The sequence below is a fragment of the Bactrocera neohumeralis genome, unplaced genomic scaffold, assembly GCF_024586455.1.
Source record: "Bactrocera neohumeralis isolate Rockhampton unplaced genomic scaffold, APGP_CSIRO_Bneo_wtdbg2-racon-allhic-juicebox.fasta_v2 cluster09, whole genome shotgun sequence".
Classification (NCBI taxonomy): Eukaryota; Metazoa; Arthropoda; class Insecta; order Diptera; family Tephritidae; genus Bactrocera; species Bactrocera neohumeralis.
This window is the reverse complement of record NW_026089622.1, coordinates 25,153,555-25,175,710: the sequence shown is the minus strand read 5'-3', so window position 1 is coordinate 25,175,710 and position 22,156 is coordinate 25,153,555. Positions and strand designations below refer to the sequence as shown.

Sequence of the window (22,156 nt, the reverse complement as noted above, 5' to 3'; positions counted from 1 at the left end):
CAAGGCAGGAATTGTGAATTAAGAGATAGGTTGCTATTACCTTTCAGACATGTTTTGGAGGATGAGGATGAAGATGAAAGTGAATTACGTTCAGTGACAATGGTAGAAGCACCAACGTCTCACCAAGCCAATATAGTGGCCAATCCGCAGTTCACACTGAGGGATGTGGAAGGAAGTATTTCATTGTTTAATGGTACAGATGTGCTGAGTATTAATATGTGGTTAGAAGAGTTTGAGGATAACGCGGTAATATTGAATTGGAGCAGTTTACAACAATTTGTTTGCCAGGCAGCTTCTTAGAGGGGCAGCTAAATTGTTTGTGCGTAGCCAGACAGGAATTAGAAATTTCAGTTCTCTAAAATTAGCGCTAAGAAGTGAGTTGGGTGTGAGACCAACGTCACTCGATATTCATTGCACATTACATAATCGTCGCAAGAAAAATATTGAAAGTTTTCGTGAATATGTGTACACTTTGATAGAAATTTCCAAGCCAGTGAATTTAGATAAAGAGAGTCTAATTTTGTATTTTATTGAAGGAATCCCGGACTCGAAGGTAAATAAAACGGTTTTTTATCAGGCGCGAACAATTCAAGAGCTCAAAGAGCAGTTAAGAGTATATGAGAGGGTACATGATTCTCGACAGCCATCAAGCAGAGAGAAATCCTGGAATGGCGCATCAACGCCGATAGAACCAAGGGTCGAAAGAAAGTGCTTTAATTGTGGAAGTGAATCTCATTTGGCTAACGGTTGTAATAATTTACAGCAGAAAAAATATTTCAAGTGTGGACAGATAGGTCATCGTCAATTTGAATGTCATGGTAGAGGTGACGCGAATATTAAAACAGAATCAAACGACAGTAGTGCTTTGGCTGTTTGGAGTAAGAGTACCATTTTAAATCCAATAAAGATGAGTGACTTGATAATTAGTGCTCTAACTGATACGGGCGCTGATGTGTATTTGATGAGATATGATATGTATATATGTTGGAGGATGGAGTCATGTGTAGAAGTTCACGCAAGTGAGGAAAGTTCTCTGATCGCCAGTCACTTGGGAGTGGCCAGAAACTATTCTTTTACACATGGCTCAAGCAGCTCACTACTTCCGGTCTTTGACCAAGTATCCTCTGGGTAGCTTAAGAACATCCGTTCGAAGGCGAGCTAAAGTGAGAAGACGAAACATCCTCTACATAGGATTGTGCGCTGGGTGTGGGACCCGCCACGTAAAAAAACACCCTCAGTGAATAGGTATAACCAGCCTCGGATGAGAGACCCCTCTTTTGATGACGACCATGGCAAACGAAATAAGGACTACGAATTGAGGGCATGCACCTGGAATGTCCGGTCCCTTAATTGGGAAGGTGCCGCCGCCCAGCTGGTTGATGTCCTCGTAAAAGCAAAGGCTGACATCACCGCCGTCCAAGAGATGCGATGGACATAATGGTCGTGCTATATTTTAAATACTTTTTCATGATCCATTTGTTTAAATAATAATAATTTACATAATTTTTTGTTAAACAATTGAAATTTTTTAAGTGTTCTTTACGCTAAAAAAAATGAAAAGTATGTAACACAACTTAGAAAATATTCACTGTTAATAATCTGCAAAACAATTTTTGTTCATTCATACCATTTCAAAGATATTGAACTTTTTGTCCCCCTACCGCTCTTAAAACGTATGGAGCATCGCCGAAATTCGCGCTATTTTAAAGTTTTGCTTCATTAAAAAAAAATCCGCTAGAGAAACTTTCCGTGAGATTAATAGTGTTTTGGGGGATGGTACTCTATTACTTCGAACTGCGGAGGAATGGTTTCGACGATTCAGACCGGGTGAAATCGACAACATGAATAAGCCAGCCGGCGGAAGATCTGTGACGACGAATACCGATCAAATCATGGAAAACAACGAGTTAGACCGGCATGTGGCATCTCCCGACATCGCCCAGAAGATGGGAGTTAGTCACCAAACCTTTTTAAACCATCTGCAGAAGGCTGAATACACAAAAAAGGTTGATGTTTGGGTGCCGTATGATTTGACGAAGAAAAACCTTCTGGACCGAATCAACGCCTGCGATATGCTGCTGAAACGGAACGAACTCGACCTATTCTTGAAGCGGATGGTGGCTGTTGACAAAAAATGGATTACATTCGACAATAGCAAACAAAAACGGTGGGTGAATTGTGCCGGTGAATCGTCCCAAATATTGGCCAAGCCGGAATTGACGTCCAGGAAGATTTTCCTGGGTGTTTGGTGGGATTGGAAGGGAATCATTTACTGTGAGCTGCTCCCATATGGGAAAAACTAGACCGCTTGAAGCAGGCAATCAACCAGAAGCGTCCAGAATTGGTCAACACGAAGGGTGTAGTGTTCCTCCAGGACAACGCCAGACCACACACTTCGTTGATGATTCGTCAGAAGCTACGGGAGCTCGGATAGGAGGTTTTATCGCATCCACCATATAGCCCGGACATAGCGTCAAGTGATTAACATCACTTGAACTTGAAGTTGAACTAAAAGAGGCTTGCGAAAAGTGCCTGGCCGAGTTCTTCGCAAATAAGGAGGGGGACTTCTACGAGGGGGGTAATATTATGATGGAAATAGATTATCGAACGAAACGGAGTATATTTGAACTAAATCCGATCACTGTAACACTTTTTATAAAGCATTGAATAAAGAGCAAAAAAGTGGAAGGGAAAACAACTTAATATTAGCATCTTTTGATTTTGGAAGAAAAATAAACAGTCAAATTTATAAGTTTATGCAACGATCGCAGTATGATTGCCTTTTTTGAATCAGTAAATAAAAAAAAATAAAAACATCTAAAGACTTATTCGGAGGCGGATAATCCATGATACTACTAAATCAACTAAAACAATAATATTAGTTTAAGCTTGATAGTCTCAACAATTATATTCAAGTGAGAAACTATTTCAAATGTAAATCTTTTGCAATAAAAAATGTATGAAATTAATTGAACTTGAGCAACAAAATTTCCAGATACAAATATGTCATTGCGACTACCTTCGAAAATAACGTTAGCGTATAAAATATAAAATGTTTTTACTCAAAAGAAACCATAAGACCGATATTTTATGAACATGGATATTTTATTTCGAGTTTCACTGAAAACCCTCGTTTAACATCGACGTTATTCGTTTTTATGACTTTCGCCTGTAAAATTTGATTTTTGCTGGCGGCTGAGACCGATACCCAATGTTATTTTAGACATACTCTGACATAATTAAGTAAATTAGTTTTTCAGCAAACTTTAAAGCATTTTTATCTCTTAGGTTGGGGTGCAAGAAACTTCTTGTTGCTCAAATCCCCATTTCGGAAGTTGCTGTCCGCCGGTAATCTGGGCACAATTTTGGAGATAATGAACTAGCAAAAACTTTGTTGAAACAGTTTAGTACTGGTGTTTTGCTTACAATCAACGAATCGAACTTGCCAAATTTGCATCACCTTGTTCATCCTGAAGTAAAGATTGAAAAAGCGTAAGGCAGCTGAGTTGATCATACTATATATGTATACATGTAGTATGGATTTATATCATTACTACTTCTCCGTATCCAGTTATTTGCAAATGCCTTTTAGCCAGTTGGTTGGTGAGCTGGTTCACCATGTGAGTGTAAATTACGCCATGCGAATCATATTTTATGTAATCAATTGAATCCCTGTTGTAGGGTTTTATAAGCCATTTATTGTTATCATAAATGGTTTGTATCAGCATTTTTTTATTTAAGAGAACCAAACTCAAGAAACCCTCAGAAATTCCATATAGTAAAAAAATAAAATATTGTTGCAACATAAGAAATCTGTAAATTGGAAATGTACCTAATTATAAATAAAAGAGGGTGACAGCATCATATGCGGCCATGTTGTGGACAGAGTAAAACGAGTGCGTAATCATTTAAAGAGCGTACAATCGGCCCTGTAGTAGAATCCAACTTGGAATTGGTTTTTGCCGGAAATGAAAACCGATGTCGGTTTCATTTGGTGTAGCGAAATTCTATCGGAATAAGCTTTTTTCGAACATGAGCAAAACCGATATTCGAATCAGCTGTTCCATTGATGTGTTAAATTAAATTTACGCTTATTTGTAAACAATAGAGCATTTTTATAATATTTGAACTGTTTTGTGAAAATTCAAAGAAAATAACTGAAATATATTATGGCAGCTGCATTTGCCATATTACTTATGATGGAGGAGGAGCAGCAACACAGTTTAAAGCGGCGAATATTACGAGATAAGAGCAACCCTCTCGAGCTGCCGGAGCCAACGTATACAAAACTTTACTTCAATGGCTATGTGTTTATAACTCACTTATTTGCAGATTTATTGCTCAATATCGCTTAAACAAAGAAGCTTTTGTTATGGTATTGGAAAAAATTCAGCCACACTTACGTACATCGACGATTCCCGCAGTGCTTCAACTTGCTGCAACGCTTCGTTTTGTGGCCGAAGGCCCATATCAGCGATCAGTGGGAAATGATGCAAACATAAGTATGGCAAGAAGCACTATATCTGAAGTGCTAACACGTGTGATAAAAACATTAGAACATTCTATATGTCATCAATGGATACAACTTGCAATGGTTGCCAGTGAAAAACAACACTCCAAAGACTATTTTTATAACAAATATAGAACTCCTGGCATCATTGGCTGCATCGATGGAACACATATTAAAGTTATAAAGCCTTCCACTGATGAACACCTCTACTTTAATAGAAAAGGATTCTTCAGTATGAACGCTATGATTGTAAGAAATAGAACAAGTTTATGCACCAAGTTACATACTACTAAATGTATATGTGTTTACTTTCAAAGGTTTGCGACAGTAATATGACGATTCGTGCAGTAGATGCAAGGTATCCTGGATCCAGTCATGATGCGTTTGTTTGGAGCATGAGCACCGTTCGACAGCACTTCCTTAGGGAGTACGAAATTGTCGATCGAACTTCTAGGTTACTAGGAGACAGTGGATATGGTATTGAACCGTTCTTGTTAACTCCATACAGAGATCCTGAGTACGGCTCACTGCAAAATACTTTTAACAGGGCTCATTCTTCGGCACGCAATGTGATTGAAAGAACGATAGGCCTTTTAAACAGTCGCTTTCGATGCTTACAAGGTACATTGCAATATAACCCACAAAAGGTGGTTAAAATTGTCAATGTTTGTTGCGCACTGCACAACATCTGTCGGTGCTATAACATTGAATGCCCCAATGTAGAAACTATCACCGTTTCCACAGTAGTTTATGAGGAAAATTCTGAAATTTTATCACATGGTAGAGTGCAAAATGAGGGCCAACGGATCCGAAACGAAATAGCAAACGCTCTTTAAATCTATTGTTGTTTTGTTAAGGCACACAACAGGAAATTGTATATTTAAATACGTGAATCCTTAAATTATTTAAATTATAGAATTCATTGTACATATGTAAATAGTTTTATTTTAACGTATTTTAAATCAGTCATACTCTTCCAAGGAATCATACTCCTCCTCCTCATGTTTGCGTAATACTTCAAGCATTTTTTGCTGGATTTTTTGAATTCCTGTGTTAGGTTATTAACCGCGCTGACTCAAGCCTTGTCTATCTCCCTCCCAATTTTTTGATATTCGAGGATAGCATCCATTTTGTTAGATATGTCCTGCTTCCATTCTTTGTCGTACTCAAGAAACTTTTTTAGCCGCTCATTTGTTGTTTCTTTTGGCGTAGGTTTTTGAGCGATAGAGGTGTCAAGACGAGGACGTTTTGCAGAAGTTGAAGGGATATCGTCATCGCTTGATATTAAATATTCTTCCTCGAGACCAAATGATAGTCCCGAAACCCCTCCAACACTCTGAGCCATTCCACAAATGCGTACAATGGTTTCCTCCGTTTGGTTCAATGTATACTTAGAAAATGGACCTCCACCAGTGGCTCTGGCTTCGATTTTATTCTGCGCCAACTTCTTTTTCACTTCGCTTTTCCAGTCCGTCCATATCTAAAAATAGGAGAAAAGAATTAGAAAATGGAATAGGATTTCCACTAGCATGAGTATGAAAGCATTGTTTATTACCTTCTTCCAACCGTTCACATCCTTTATTGGCGGGCCTGCGCTGTTAAGCGACTCTGCTAATTGTTGCCAAAGGGAGTCCACAAGCGCCTTTTCGCGTTTGGCAAACCCTCTGGCGATGTCGGGATACTTCTCCATAAACTACAACAGTACATCATTTTGTCCTCTATTTTTATGTTTTCCCCTGGAAATGTGGAAATAGTATCAATGGTATGTTAATATTCAAATGTGAATTACATTTTACACTTTGGACAAAATATATGTATGTACCTACATTTTATAAGAAATAGTAGCTACATCGTGTAAATATGGCACATAAAATAAAAACGTTAGCGATCGTCTGACCGTTTTGTTTCCGATAAGAAAACCTACAAACCCGGAATTCGCGACACCTTAAACCTATAAAAATGCGTTTCGAACATGAAAATCGATAAGATCGGATTGTGCGACACCCTTCGAAAAAAACTGTCGGATTGAAATCCGATACCGAGAAAATCGGATTCTACGACAGGGCCGAATATAATAAAATTGTTTAAAATATCAGAAGTGGTTGTATTATACCCAAACTGTCGTCAAGTGACGATTTGTTTAGTTTATGCACCGTCGAACAACTAAAATGATGGTTGCGTTTGCTCGGGCATAAAACAGAAGGTAATAAAGCCGAAGTGATGCAAACGAGTGGTGCAAACGAGTGGTGTCTTTTAAAAATTGAACTAGAATTGCGAATTTGAACTAAAAAAAAATATTCAAAGTATTTACCAACTTGATGATAAAAATATAAGAGCACTAAGTAATTGCAAATAAACTAAAAGGCAATGCGCTAAAGTTGCATTCTCGAGGTGATTTGATTGCAATGCCTATTAGCAAGTTTTTAATGAAAATGAGCTCTCTCTTTGAAAAAATTTGAAACCAGGCAGTGGCTGACTACCGAACTTTCGAAAATATTTCCATTAAAAGTTGATTCTGGCAAATAAAATTCTAATTGGAGAAGATGAACTGGTTGAATATCTAATTGAGGGTATTCCGGATAACACTTTACGATCGCAAGCTAAAATGCCACGAATTCATAACAAATATGAATTGTTAGAAATATTTCGAAACATTCAATTGTCACGGTATATACCGTGTGATATACTTAAATGACAGCAGATAATTAATATGTGCAGTCGAGTTATGGACAACAGGCAGCGGGAGTCGTGAGATGCTACAATTGTAACTTCTTCGGACATTTAACAAATGTATGCCGAAAATCCAAACGGGAGCTTGGTGCGTGCCATGTACGCGCAGAAATTGGCCATTTTGCACCAAATTGTCCTCAAAGAAAGTGCCGACCTGTACAACATGTTACCAAATTGACGGAAGGCGATGAATTTGTAAGGTGTTTCATTTATTTATTTATTAATTTCAAATTTAGTTATAAAACTTTATTAGGATCGTCAATTGATACGGGAGGCCCCATTAGTTTTGTTCGCCAACAGTTCGTACCAGATGCAGTAATAAATGGAAACAACAATGTATTCTTAAAATACAGTGGTATAAACAAAAGTCAAAAATAAGTGTCTATGCAAAAATAAAATTTGTGCAAATATTTCAAGATTATTATATGTGTTGTAAGCGCCCCGATACGCCAAAAATGAGAGATGAAACTGATGTTGAGTAGAAAAAAGCCTTTTAATTGTTCTCCGAGAAGGCCCTCATTGTTTTAGTAAGGAAAATACAGGTGATATAGGGCTATGTGTGGGTTTTCGTAGTTTAAATAAGTTAACATTGAAAGATAAGTATCCTCTGCGTCTTATTGATAATAACAGCAAATAAATGTATTTTTTCATTATTCGATCTAAAGAGTACGATCTATCACCAAAAATGCCCCTTCAACTTTCCAGTGGTTTGTTAGCAATGTGTTCGATGATCTGATTCGAGCAGAAAAAATTGCTATTTATTTAGACGATATCATGATAGCTACAAGTAATGAAGAAGAGTATTTAGACATTTTGCAGGAAATTTTTGATAAGTTAGTACAAAACAAATTAGAATTGAGATTAGATAAATGCCACTTTATGGAGTCAGAAATACCCTATTTAGGATATAACCTTTCGAGTAAAGTTATTCGACCGGATGAAAAGAATGTAGAAGCTATAGTGAACTTTCCTATACATAGCAACACAAACGCTGTACAAAGCAGTTTCTCACGAGAAGCTCAGCCTCTATACAAACTTATACAAAAAAGCTTTAAATTTACATTTGGAGAAGACAAGTTACAGAGTTTTGAGAAACTTAAAAATAAATTAATAGAGTCTCCTACCTTAGCGATTTACGACCCAAGGGGTCCCAAGGAACTTTGTGCAATATTATTACAAAAAAAGAGCGACCACTAATTTCACAAAGTCTTTTTTTCGAAACCTACTAGCGAGCCCGAATCTAAATACCAGAGCTTTGAGCTGGAAATACTTGCAATTGTTTATGCACTCCGGAGATTTTGGGTATATCTGCAAGGATTGAAGTTTAAGATAGTCACTGACTGCAATTCACTCACTGAGAATAGCGAGATGGGCACTTGAATTGCAAAATTTTCTATATGTTCTCGAACATCGTAATGGAAACAGAATGCTCCATGTGGTCACACTTAGTCGCACTTCAAATATCCTAGTTCTTGAAAAAAAAAACACGTTTGAGCAAAATTTGTCAATTTGCCAAAATCAGGATAGAAAAATTATTGGGATCCGGCAGAGCCGGAACTAGCTGCTTCAGCGCCTGTGGCAACAACCTTGCTTGCGCCCTTACCATATAGTATAATGGAAACCGATGTTGCCCAAATCAAAAATCATATATTTACAAGTGAAAGAACGTACATCTTATTTTCAATAATAATTTATACAAGGATCGCTTATATCGTTCAGAATAATACTTTTCTGGATTTCGCCTCTGCAAATAAATCGATTATTTTATCGAAATTGAGACGTGTTGTAGTATCCTTCTCAATCGACAAAATAGAAATATTCGCCAACCGTTCCTGTCCTAAAGAGGAACGAAGATAAGATTTGATGAGTTTTAGCTTACTAAAAGAACGCTCGCAAGTAGCCGTCGTAACAGGCATGCATAAGAATATTCTCAGTGCTGTTGTTATGTTCGGATATACATCCTCGAGCGACAAATCGAATATTTTTTCTAATACATTCAAATGGTTCATGTCTTTGGCTTCACTCTTCAGCGTCGTTGCTTGAAATTTGAAACTCTCAATTTCTGATGAAAATTCATGCGGATCCAAGTCATCAGGATATTTGATAGCGAGATCTGCCGCTATTTTGGTTAGTTGAGTAACACTGGTGTTCACAATTGCTTGACCGCTCAAAAATGCGAAATCATCGGCAACTTCATTTAAAGCGATGAACCGGGTATTCATTTGGGCAATCATAAGATCAAGAACTTGGATCAATCCTGCTTTGAAATGAGTTTGGGCACTTATAGATGGAGATTCATCTTTCGCTTTTTCTCCCGGCATCATTTTCTTTGGTCGTTTTCGAGTATCTTGGAAATCTGGTGTTACTTGCAATTGTTCAGCTGTCACAATTGATGGTTGCAAAATTTTTGTGAAGAAAGTCTCTCGGTATATGGTTAATTGTGACAGCAATCTATTTATTATTGCATTTACATTTTGCAATCTCTCCGTCACTATTCATCTGTGCTCGACCTGAGTGAGTTGCGCTTTGACCGGAAATACTACCAATTTTTGTTTTTCAAATGGCACCTACATATTTTTCCCTTGATTTTGGAATAGGAACTAATTATCCTATACAATAACGTAAAACGACTAATGGCAAGTTTCCATGGATATTATAAATAGGAACCTTGATGTGTAGTTGATATTGCTAGATTAGGATACAATTTTCAAATACTATTTTCTTGGAATTTATGCACATTGTATATTATTCTAGAGGGGAATGAATGTTTATTCCAAAACTGAAGAAAAACATGTATGTGTCGTTTGAAAGACAAAAATTGACAGTATTTCCGGCTAAACCGGAAGTTATACCGAAAATCAGAAAGCACCTTCCGATAGTCCTCATTGTCTATGGAAAACAAAATCTACAATTTGCACAATTTTACATCATTGCATCATATGTTATTGAAAAAAGCATGCGTTTTGTCACCTGGATCACAGATGAACACAGATTGTGGCCGACTGGCCTATAGCACAACACACGGGACGGCCGGCAGTGGGCACAGAAACAGGACTGACAGACTCGCACTAATAGCGTGGCGCCCCCGATTTCTGGAATAGCACGTCCACGGGTGCCCTTGCTTTGTGCGCGCCTCGCGACGATTACATTCGCACTGGCACGTGTGGTACTGCCGCATTGCTGCCCACTGCACTGGCTCTGGCGCTGCATTTTTTTCGGTCCGTTCGCGCCCTATGTTTATTCCAAAACTGAAGAAAAAATTGTTTAAAATCTTTAGACAGGCCAGATAATATACTACATATGGAATTGGCGAAGTTTTGATAAGGTATACTAGTAGCACTGGTAGACACATAATTTGTGACATGAAAATTCTTAGGTGTTTCTAATGTAGTTTGATAACTTGAAGTCAAATCTGAAAACAGAATTCTTCTATCACCCACAGATATTCTGTAACCTGCGGCTTTAGATTTCACAATACATAGCATTTCATTATATTGCATCATCTCATATTTTCATACGATCAGGGATTTATCCGGTTTAGACCGGTTCTGCCAGCTTGTTTGAAGTAAACAGTGTATTTTACGATCATTTTATTTTACAAAATTTATCAGTAGACTAACGGTGTTGGAAACGGTTACGTGTTCTATGTTTGAATACCAAAACGTTTTTGAGTTCACATTCTTTTACGTTTTTGAAAGTAGGGGAAGGTGGGGTGGGCACGGGGGGAATATTTTTTTCCCTAGTATAGGTTGACAGCTGCAACCAACTGTCATCGGCTCGTCTCATACTAAGCTCAGTTTCTATATAGCACTCGAGCTGTGAACACTCTGCGACAACAAAAAGAAATTCGACACTCCGAAAGTTTTTTTTCAACTCTGTGTACAGTTGATTTTTTTCACATTTTCCAATAAATTCATCCAGGTAAATATGTTTATAATATTAGTTGAGCCTTTAGCCTTCGACACACTAAAGAAATTTTGCACGAATTTACATTGTGTTCATTATCCACCGCCATTTTGCAAATATGAGCGTTTGGGGAATCTCGGGGAAAGTCGGGCCACATAGTTTTTTACATTTGACATGCTAACTTCATATATTTGACGTGTATAAGTGATTTTTCGTGCAGAATTTCAACAACACAATAGTTTTTCAACATTTCCTGATAGTTTCGTGCTCCGAAAAATTTTTTTTAGTCATTATGCCGCGGTACTATCCCAAACAAGAGAAAATTGTTGATTTCGACAACATTTTGGAGGCGATCAAGTCGGTGAAAATACATCACAACAGCGTTCGACAATCTGCGACGGCACTCAAAATTCCGAGGACCAACCTGATGCGTTATATTGCAGCATTTGATGGTGCGAGCATCGAAGTTACTACTGCCAACGACGATGGGCACAAAAACAGTGAGTTCTGCTGGTTTCTTTCTTTTTCTTTCATCGAATAATAAATAATTTTTTTTTGTTTCAGATCTTCAACATCGAACAAGAGCAGGCGCTGATAAGCTACATTCTCCAGGCCAGCGACATCAACTATGGAATTAGTTTGATGGAGCTTCGTCGGCTCGCGTATGAATTTGCTCGGAAAGTTGGCGCGTCGTATCCGGATCCATGGAACGACAATCAACAGGCGAGTAAGAATTGGCAGTTGGCGTTCATGAAACGCCACAAAAATTTGTCACTGCGAACACCAGAGCAAGTAAGCCAGAGCCGTGCGAAGCGATTCAAAAAAGAGAATGTCGATGCATTCTTTGCCAACCTTTCATCCGTTCTCGGTAAGATGCCGTTTGAACCTCACTGAATATGGAACATGGATGAAACCGGGTGCCCGACCGTGCCAACCAGACCTGTCAAAACCATCGCGCGCAAAGGACAAAAGCAGGTCGGCTCATCAACATCTGCCGAAAAAGGCACCAATGTGTCTTTGGCTTTGGCCGTCAGCGCTAGTGGCCAGTCTATACCGCCATTCTTCCTCTTTCCCCGAGTCAACATGAAAGAGATTTTTATGACTCATGCGAGTCATGGCGCTGTTGGTGTTGCGAACGGTTCTGGTTACATGAACCCTGACGTATTCCCTCAATTCATGCGTCCTTTCATCAAGCACACCGGTGCTAATGCCGATTCGCCAACCATGTTGCTGCTGGACAACCACGGTTCGCATTTATCGATCGAGGCGATAGATTTGGCGTTGGATCATGGCATCACGTTGCTGTCTTTTCCGCCGAAATGCACGCACAAAATGCAGCCGCTAGATGTTGCGGTATTTGCACCATTTAAAGGCATGATGACCGTGAAGCATGATGCATGGAAAAAGTCCAACATTGGTGTCACTTTCGATATGCATCATGTGCCGCTCCTTGTCGATCAGTGCCTGGATGTTATGTTAACGCCGAAAACCATCAAATCCGGCTTCCGAACAACTGGCATTTACCCGTTCAACCCGCAAATTTTCACTGAAGTTGACTTTGTCGCTTCGGAACTGAGCGGCGAAAATTTGTTCGGTGACGAAGAGAAAGACGCCGACAATCAACGTCGAGTTCTTGCCTCTGGTGATGCCATTGTGACTGCTGCGAATGAGGAGGTGTCAACGTCGGAGGCATCGACAAGTGCCCCAGCTTCAACAAGTGGTGCTGCATCATCGTCGTTGTCTCTTGTTTCGGCTCCACAGCTCCGTGATGCATTGAAATCGGTTGGCCCGTTGAAATGGGCACACCTGCGCCGAAATCAAAACGTGGCCGCAAGACAATGGAGTCAACGATTTTGACATCGCCTGAGGTTGTCGCAGATCTGCGTGACAAGGCCGAAAAAGCCAAGAATGAACCAACAGCCAAGAAGCAAAAAGGCCGTGGCAAATCGAAGACGCCACGGAAGAGAAGCCCGTCTCCGACCGAAACCGACATCGAAGAGAACTTCGATTTTTGCACGATTTGCAAGAAAAAGATGCCGAATCGTAAAAACACGGCCCATTGCATCGTTTGTGATCGAGGGGTTCACGTGAAATGTGCCGGACCGAACCCGAACACTTACACCTGCATCCACTGCGAGTCGGAATAATTATTTTCGCCAATTCCTATTTTTCTTATTATTTATGAATCTCAATTTCATTTCCATTGATAAATAAACGTTTTTCATCGGTAACAATCATGTTTTAATCGATTTACAGACTGGCCCGACAAAATCGCAAAATCAGGTTTTTTGCGCCAATGGCTATAACTTTTAAAGGAAAAGAAGGAAGGTTACGACTCGCACTACAAATCCATGCTTTGGAATTTTCACAAAAAATAACTTTTATGTGACTTTTTAACCGAAATCAAAACGTGGCCTAACATTCCTACTGTGTTTAAGATTTTTAGGTACAATGCCTAGGCAGTGCGTAAATAGTGCCAACAGTTTTTGTTACGTGTGCGGAGAACTAACTTTTAAATCGCAAAAACATTATTTTACTCCGCTTGTGCTAAAAGCTTACGAAATTGGTGTTAAAGTGACGGATCAAGATGGGCCCCTCTATCTGTCGTAAAATTGTTAACAGCTTCGTTAAAAGGTTCAAATCGCCCTTTACAGTGCCAATGGTGCTCACATCTGTTGTAAAATTGTTAACAGCTTGGTTAAAAGGTTCAAATCGTCCTTTACAGTGCCAATGGTTTGGAGAGAAACTAAAGACCCTGTTACATACTGCTATTTTTGCCTCACGAATATTAAAGGCATTGGACCGAAGTCTTAACATTTGGTAAAGTACTGTAATTCACCATCAGCTTTAAGACCTGTCACAGTGAACAAACACACAGTGAACAACTTCGTATTCCAAAATCAGCAGAATCTTGGAGTCTCGATGAAGAACTATAATCGAATAACTCTTCAAGTGATGTTACGGAAACCGCAAAGGAAATGACAACCGATCCTTTATTTGATTTACCAGGATTTTCAACAGCGCCGCATCTAATTTCACAGGGTGAACTTAATGACTTAGTCCGAGATCTAAACCTTTCAAAATTGCAGTCCGAACTTTTAGCATCCAGACTAAAAAGTTGGAACCTTTTCCAAACCTTTTCTTAAGTAGGGAATCTCGTATACTATTCAGAAGTCAACCTTTTGTTTACTGCACTAGTACAGAAACATGATTAACGTAAATACCAAACAAAATTATGGCCTGAGAACTTACTCTGATCAGAGAGAATTATTTACACGGAATAGGAAAGAGAAAATTTTTGCACAGTTATTAAATAAAACGACCGCAAAATGGAAAGTAAAAAGAGAGAACCAAACATCTACATCTGTTTCAAAAATTTGGCGTGCGGTGAAACGAAATTCTAACATTGTACATGAGCAAATGCAGAAAGCGCCACTCTTGAAACAACACTTTACTATTGGTCCTAGGTGATTTTTTTGGAAGAGAAAAAGTTCAACTTGATGGTCCAAACGGTTTTTTGGTTTTAACGAAAAGAACCAAGATATTTTTCGAAGCGTAACTTCGGCGGAGGCTCCCTTATGGTATGGGCGCATTTTCAAATTCTGGGACAGTACCGTTGGCATTCCCTTCTTTCTGAATAAATAGTTTCGAATACCAGGAAGTATTAGAAACAAATCTGCAAAAATTCATACGACCAAGTACACGAAAATGTGGCTTACGTTGAAGCGTTGAAGTATCGATGTTTTAGAATGGCCAGCTTGTTCTACCTTCTTATTACACCAATGCTAAATCGAATATTCGCATTTATTAATAATAAAGAAAACACAATTATTAGGAGAAAAATTTGTTTCTTATCTTTCGTGGTGAAACACCGGTTTCTGTGCATTCCCCTTACTACCCACAATAGTAGAAAGAGTACCGTTAGAAAAAAATGTTTTTTTTACAATTTTGAGAGTTACGATAGAGCTTTAAATTAACAGCAATATTTCACAGAAATATAATGTCTTCATAGCAATGAAACAAAACGTATATTTCTTAATGATCATACGACCCTTTTCTCGACCCTCTTAAATATTTTGTACCATCTTACTTTTTTCAAAAGTAGCTTGATTATATGTCACGATCGGCACTCGGAACATGTCGGCTTAACTTTATTTTTCACACAAAATTTTATACAGTTTCCTTGATCCATTTTTTGAAGTAAGCAGAAATCGAAGACGTACCAAAACGAGTCCAAGCAAAAGCTGTCAAAAATTAACTAAGTACATGCAAAATGGCCGAGCTTGCCAACTAGATATACTTTTGTACAAACCTCATATAAGAAACTGCCGATTAGTAGTACTTTGGGAGCTAGGCTAATTTGTGGGACGGATCTAATTAAACTGCGTGCACAAACAAAATCCATAAACAAATTTTCGTAGACACCTTTTTATCTTCATGTGAACTTTGATATCCATATATCAATTCATGTGTGTTTGGCACCTTAGACTACAGAAGCATTTAAAAATGATAAAGAAAAAGAAATTCGTAGTGGATTGAAGCCCATCGGAAACAAAAGACAAAATCACAAAGATTAGGAGAAAAGTAATTTACGGCCAATCGGAAGCCGCGAAAATGAAGAGGAGGAGCGGGGTTGAATTTTTAAGTGTTAGGAACGATTTTTTTAAGTTGCATAGACATTATAGACTTTTTTCACATAACCTCAAAATGTATGTGAACAATACTCTTTCACGAAATTTTATAGAAATTTATCTTTTTACAGTTAGTCACATAAGTAAGTATACACTAGGTATGACGGGATTATTCACCTTTTTTTATTCACAGTTTTGTTAAATAACACAAAATAAAATAAAATAATGCTTTATTTACTCGAAAGAAACGTAGGGATCTACTCCAGTACAGAAATATTTACAGAATGATTAAAATAAGTTTTTTTTTTTGAATTTTATACAAAATCTGATATAAATTTATATCACAAAAGTAAGTATACGATAGATTAAGTGGTAGAAAAAGTAAGAAAAAGGCTGTATTAAAGTTATATTCTAATACTTGGTTGGATAACCTTTAGACTTAATAATAGCTTTAAGTCGTGATGACATTGATTTCACCAAGTTTTGTGTTACTGCTGGCGGTATTTTATTCCACTCCTCGTCAAGGATATTTTTTAGCTGATCCTTATTTTTTATCAAATGTTTACGTACTTGACGCTTTAAGTGTTCCCACAAATGCTCGATAGGGTTTGTATCCGGTTATTGTGGCGGTGTTTTCAATTGTTTTGGCACGTTATATAAAAGCCATTCTCGCACAATATTCGATGTATGCTTGGGGTCATTGTCTTGCTGGAAGATGAATGACCCCTCCATGTTCAATTTAATAGCACTTTGTTTTAAATTATATTTTAAAATGTATCGGTCCATAGTGTTCTCAATAAAACCCAAATTACCCACCCCTTTTGACGCCATGCACCCCCAAACCATGACCGAACTCACACCATGCTTAAGAGTGCCAGTCATATTCATAGGATATAACTCTGCGTTAACTTTTCTCCAAACCTTTTCACGACCATTGGATCCACATATACTAAATTTGCATTCGTCTGAAAATATGACTTGGTTCCAGAATGTTTGGTCATGCTTTTCGTAATCTTTTGCAAATGCGATCCGTTTATGTCGGTTGACGGTACTCACGAACGGCTTTTTCCTAATACTACGTCCATGATAGCCAGCATTATACAATATACGTCGAATAGTTTGGGTACTACAATGTTTTCCAATCTCATTTTCCATTTCAGATTTTAATTTAGGGGCACTAAGTTTGGGATTTGTTCTTACTTTGCGTACAATTAAGCTATTTTCCCTATGACTGAAGACCCGTGGGCGACCGGAGCGCGACTTATTTGCTGTGTTTCCCAGAGTTTTATACTTAGTAACGATCTTTTGTATTGTAGCAAAACTTTTATCTACTAAACGACCGATTTCACGTAAGGATTTATTTTCTTTGTGATATTTTATTATCAAAGTTTTCAAATCGTCAGAAATCTCTTTTCCTCTCGGTGCCATTGCTGAAAATTATGTCATAAATAAAAAAATATATATTTCTTCTATTGTTTAAACTCACTTTCAATTGTTTATTTAAATTGCTTGAACTTTTGTAAATAAAAACGAAAAATAAGATACATAGATTCACCAAGCAACCCACTCTGTATACTAACTTTTGTGATATAAATTTCATTCTCATCACCAACAAAGCCATGTGTGCCTAACGGGTTATAAAATTAACAGTTAAATTTGTGTGCTTATATAACCGCCTACCAATACTCAAATTCCTTGAAATTTTTTTTTTGATTATATTTTTGAGAAATGCGTTAATTCCAACAATTTGTAAAGACAGAGCTGGTGTATACTTACTTATGTGACTAACTGTATGTCAATGTCTTACTGAATGCTTAAACTTAAAATATTTATTTATTTATATTGACGTAAAATCGAAAAAATCCTAACTAAAAAAATGACAAGTTAAAATATCAATTTTTGTTTAAGTGAGTATGTTTTATGTTAATGGAAATCTCTACTTTCTATAGTATGAAATTTAAAGACATTAATATGGTAGATTTGCTAAGTAAACACAAAAAAGAGCCCACTAAACGATTCTTTTAATATCATCAACAGGGTATATAAATTTTGCCAAGATGTTTGGAATACCCAGAAGGCAACGTCGAAGACCCTTTAACATATGTAAGTATAGTATATAAGTCAATTAAGCCCTGTCAATCTGTGTGTCTGTCTGCAGGTTGCCTTTTATTATTCGGGATTTGGCAATCTAAGTGTTGCAATATGGCAACTATAACTCTATCATAAAGTTTGAAAAATTTTATGTTATACGTACTCAGAACGTTTTGACATAAGAGCGCTATTTGTGTTGTTTGCAGTTACTTAAAATATTCATATCGGCCAAAAAAATGGAATTATCTCGCGAACATTTTCGCAAGATTATGTTTTACAACTTTCGACGTGGATTATCTGATGATATTGTGAATCCAATCGAGATCGTAGATCACCCTTAGTGCGCGGCCACGCACTGAGCGATGAGCGGCTGAGCGATGAGCGACGAAATTAAAACATATGAAATGCCATTGAAGTGGCCACGCAGTAAGCGATGAGCGATTGAGCGACTGAGCGATTTCTCTGCGACTGAGCGACGTCGCTTAACAATTAAAACATGTTCTAATTTTCAGTTGACTGCTGAGCGACGAACAGAAAGAATGGACAAATTTAACATTGAAATGCTTATTTCTGAGGTGCAAAGCTACCCGGTTTTGTGGCAGGATAGCTACAAAGACTTCAAAAATAAAAATATCACTGACAACATATGGAAAAAACTGGGAGAAATATGTGGTTGTTCTGGTGAGTGTTTTTTTATTCATAAAAAAAAATTGATTGTTAACATATTAACATGAACATCAAGCAATATATCAAAAGATTGTATAGACATACGTAGATATTGAAAGAATCTATCTGGAAATTTAGGTAGATTTTGATATAAATGATTAAATTCACCGAACTTCCATCTTGTTTGGTTTATAGGATGAACCCCATACTTTCTTTTTTTATACGTAGCAAGATTCTATAAACATGATGTCTTTTTTCAAGCAGTAATATACGCTGTACAGCCCTTGACAACGGCATTTTAGCAACTAATCGCTCAGTAAAAAGCCATACGTCGCTCAGCCGATCAGCCGCTCATCGCTCAGTCGTTTACTGTGTTGCCGCGGCCTAAGACGAATATCATGGCGGTCGTCCAAAATAAGTTGTTGTTTGGAAACTATTGGTGCTGCGCGCAAACTGATATTACAAGAGAACTATAGGCATTAGTGGGAGCATACATTCAATATTGCATGAACATTTGATCGTGAACGATTTTTTTCACTTGGTATCCCACACAATTAGTCAATCGGTCAAAAAAAGAATAGGGCTCGGTGCTTGAAAATACGTCTATGAAATTATGACAGATGATAAATCTTGGATTTATACGAGGACTGGACAAAGAAGCAAAACAAATGGATCTAGCAGTGAACGAGAACAAGACGAAATATCTCTTGTCATCAAACAAACAGTCGTCGCACTAGCGACTTGGCACTCACGTCACTGTTGACAGTCATAATTTTGAAGTCGTAGATAATTTCGTCTATCTTGGAACCAGCGTAAACACCACCAACAATGTCTGGCTGGAAATCCAACGCAGGATAACTCTTGTCAACAGGTGCTACTTCGGACTGAGTAGGCAATTGAGAAACAAAGTCCTCTCTCGACAAACAAAAACCAATCTCTATAAGTCGCTCATAATTCCCGTCCTGCTATATGGTGCAGAGGCTTGGACGATGACAACAACTGATGAGTCGACGGTTCGAGTTTTCGAGAGAAAAGTTCTGCGAAAGATGTATGGTTCTTTGCGCGTTGACCACGGCGAATATCACATTGGATGGAACGATGAACTGTACGAGATATATGACGACATTGACATAGTTCAGCGATTAAAAGACACCGGCTACAATGGCTAGGTCATGTTGTCCAAATGGACGAAAACACTCCAGCTCTAAAGTATTCGACGCAGTACCCGCCGGGGGAAGCAGGTGAAGAGGTAGACTCCGTTGGAAGGACCAAGTGGAGGAGGACACGACTTCGATTGGAATATCCAATTGGCGCCACGTAGCGAAAAGAAGAAACGGCAATAATCGCGTAAGCGGTGTCTACGCCAGTAAAGAAGAAAAAGTATATCACGAGTGTAGAATGCATGTTTTTCGATGATTAAAATCTGTTTTTGTTCTATAACATAAAACACAAACTACGCATGATGCATAGATGCGCGATCTAGCCCTTCAGTTTTAAAGATATCGATCTGAAATTTTGCACACATTCTCTTTTCCCCAAGCTGCTCGTCGAAACCGCGGGTACCGGACCACTGCCATACAAACTAAGCTTTTTCATTTGACGAGATATCTTCAAATTTTGCAAGAGTTATTGCCTAAGGCAATAATACAATATTTTAAATTTAAATTGTTAAGATTGGATAACTATTCCATATATCTGCAAGACAAACTGAACGATCGGAATCAATTTCCTCTGGGGAATTTTTGTATTTTGTATTTGTTAGGTGTAATAAATAATAGGTAGATGAAACAAAGAAAAACAGATTAGAATCGTTTTTAGCTGTTTTTGCATTTTATGAGCAAATTTATTATAGTAAAATGTAATAATTTTACACCATTAGATAGTAGATATTTCAGCGAACCTAAGGCCTACTAACTTTTTGTCACCCTAAAGGTAAAAAATAATATTTTGGATAAAAGAAATGCATCGAGTTTGTGACAATAAAATTTCACCAAATTTTTAAAAAGAAAAAAGAAATTCAAAAAGAAATTCGTAATTAAAATAAAAATACCCCTCTTGGTTATGTGAATGTTACACATAAATTTTGTGATTATATTTTTCTATAAGGCTCGTAGTTTTTAACCCTATAACATATACTTATATTTATCATACTTAACCAAGGGGAGGCCCTTGGATTCATTCTTGCCGTTGACGCTTGAGCATATATAATTGTTAAAGTATGATAAATATAGTATTTACGAATTGAGTGGAGATATTTTCTTGAGAACAGTGTACGTTGTCGCTGAAAATAGATTCTGATATTCTGATTTCATATCAATGATTATTACTAAAACCATTCAATTTATCCAGAAAACCATTTAAATTATTCCAGCTGACTTAATATAACGAGTGTATTTACGTGGTGTATATCATAAGACATTATGGTACAAAAAATGAAAAATCTGTTTCTAAATGTGTCTAAAAACGGGTAATAAATATTACCTAATCGTTTTTAGTTATTTATAACATCTGAAACTTTTCGAGATTTATATATTCTTTATTTATGAATCATTAGAATAATGAGACTAATAGCCCTGACAGACGACAGCGCTAATTTGCATTAGCGGGCTTAATTTACATTTACTTGCGCATTTGACGCATGTTAATGCAAATTTGTACAGTGGCGGATCCAGAGACGATTCTTGGGGGAGGGGAAATTGAATTTATCCTTCGATTTGGGTTTCAAACTTATTACTGCGAGAGAAATACAGTACAAATTATGAAACAAAAATTATCAATTCCAATTTTTAGGTAAACTAAGTGGTTATAATCGAAAAGTCAACCGTATACATGCATTACATAGTGGCTCATTTTATTAAAAATTCAAACAGAAAAATCCTTTTACATTGCGTGTTTCATAACGCAAAACGATGACTGCCAAGTTTTGCGAATCTTTCGATGACTTCTTCGGCGGTAATTTCGATGTCATGATGCATATGAAGCAAAGCTAATCCAACTAGTCTTTCTTGGATCATGGTCGTCCTAAGCCATGTTTTGATGCGTCGAAGATAAGAGAAAGAACGTTCAGAGCTCGCGTTTGTTACGGGAAGAGTACAGAATACTCGGAGATAGGTGTGGATTGTTCGGAATATGTCGACATCACATTTTCTTAATGTTTCCAGTGCAGAAGTTGGAATTTCGCTGCCTTTAATTTTTTGTTGCTGCTGCCAGTGACATTGCCAGTAGCTTAATTCACCTTTGAATTTCAATTTTTGTACGCTTTTTTCATCATCCAGAAGATTCCCGAATCTTTCTATCAAGCATCCGATTAGATCATCGATTTCGTTTTCTTTTAAAAGACTTGCTTTTTCTGGGAGCAACACACTCAATTGGTAACCATCCAAAACTTCTTGTGAAAAACGAGCTTTTAAATCTTCTTTGATGGTATCCAGCAGAGTTATGTAGACAGAGACCCTGTAGTAATCTTCGCAAGTTTTCACGTCGTAATATTCGCGTTTCGTTTGTCGGCCACATGTTCTCGGTTTCGCTTGCACAAAGCCGATATGAGAATTGTTGCTTTGCCTGCTGTTTCTCTGTTCTTCCACTCACTGAGTTTTGACAGAGCTTCGATGATCAACGGTAA

At 37.6% G+C, this 22,156-nt stretch overlaps 6 protein-coding genes across 12 annotated transcripts in view; 4 read left to right on the top strand and 2 right to left on the bottom strand.

Annotated features, from left to right (window-relative positions):
- Positions 1-22,156, top strand: part of LOC126764112 (uncharacterized) — a 423,412-nt gene that overhangs the window by 334,064 nt on the left and 67,192 nt on the right. The window lies entirely within an intron of this gene.
- Positions 4,170-5,346, top strand: LOC126764679 (putative nuclease HARBI1). Its single transcript, XM_050482334.1, has 3 exons — positions 4,170-4,279; positions 4,333-4,759; positions 4,828-5,346. Exons 1-3 carry the CDS (start codon positions 4,170-4,172, stop codon positions 5,344-5,346), a joined length of 1,056 nt encoding a protein of 351 aa, XP_050338291.1.
- LOC126764206 (uncharacterized) lies at positions 5,508-6,255 on the bottom strand. Its single transcript, XM_050482001.1, has 2 exons — positions 6,066-6,255; positions 5,508-5,990 (listed from the first exon to the last, which is right to left on the bottom strand). The coding sequence occupies exons 1-2, from the start codon at positions 6,198-6,200 to the stop codon at positions 5,586-5,588; spliced, it is 540 nt and encodes a 179-aa protein (XP_050337958.1). The 5' UTR covers positions 6,201-6,255; the 3' UTR covers positions 5,508-5,585.
- Positions 8,956-9,564, bottom strand: LOC126764678 (uncharacterized). Its single transcript, XM_050482333.1, has one exon. The coding sequence runs from the start codon at positions 9,562-9,564 to the stop codon at positions 8,956-8,958; it is 609 nt and encodes a 202-aa protein (XP_050338290.1).
- Positions 10,988-13,040, top strand: LOC126764118 (uncharacterized). The gene is made up of 2 exons (XM_050481917.1): positions 10,988-11,646; positions 11,711-13,040. Exon 2 carries the CDS (start codon positions 12,050-12,052, stop codon positions 13,001-13,003), a length of 954 nt encoding a protein of 317 aa, XP_050337874.1. The 5' UTR covers positions 10,988-11,646; positions 11,711-12,049; the 3' UTR covers positions 13,004-13,040.
- LOC126764053 (uncharacterized) overlaps positions 17,762-22,156 on the top strand; it is a 917,515-nt gene continuing 913,120 nt past the window's right edge. For 3 of the 7 annotated variants that reach the window (XM_050481794.1, XM_050481793.1, XM_050481792.1), the window contains exon 1: positions 17,771-17,880. The gene's annotated coding sequence lies outside the window, so the exon portion shown is untranslated. Of the gene's footprint in view, positions 17,881-22,156 lie in introns of all 7 variants that reach the window. The other 4 variants (XM_050481799.1, XM_050481798.1, XM_050481803.1 and 1 more) reach the window with 2 other exon arrangements.

Excerpts from the sequence above, each read along its gene's own strand:
- LOC126764678 (XM_050482333.1), bottom strand. The coding sequence starts at position 9,564 with ATGATGCCGGGAGAAAAAGCGAAAGATGAATCTCCATCTATAAGTGCC.
- LOC126764118 (XM_050481917.1), top strand. The coding sequence starts at position 12,050 with ATGGATGAAACCGGGTGCCCGACCGTGCCAACCAGACCTGTCAAAACC.
- LOC126764206 (XM_050482001.1), bottom strand. The coding sequence starts at position 6,200 with ATGGAGAAGTATCCCGACATCGCCAGAGGGTTTGCCAAACGCGAAAAG. Across the intron at positions 5,991-6,065 it reads ATGTGAACGGTTGGAAGAAG|ATATGGACGGACTGGAAAAG; the intron begins GTAATAAACAAT and ends TCCTATTTTTAG.
- LOC126764679 (XM_050482334.1), top strand. The coding sequence starts at position 4,170 with ATGGCAGCTGCATTTGCCATATTACTTATGATGGAGGAGGAGCAGCAA. Across the intron at positions 4,280-4,332 it reads CTCGAGCTGCCGGAGCCAAC|ATTTATTGCTCAATATCGCT; the intron begins GTATACAAAACT and ends ACTTATTTGCAG. Across the intron at positions 4,760-4,827 it reads TCAGTATGAACGCTATGATT|GTTTGCGACAGTAATATGAC; the intron begins GTAAGAAATAGA and ends TTACTTTCAAAG.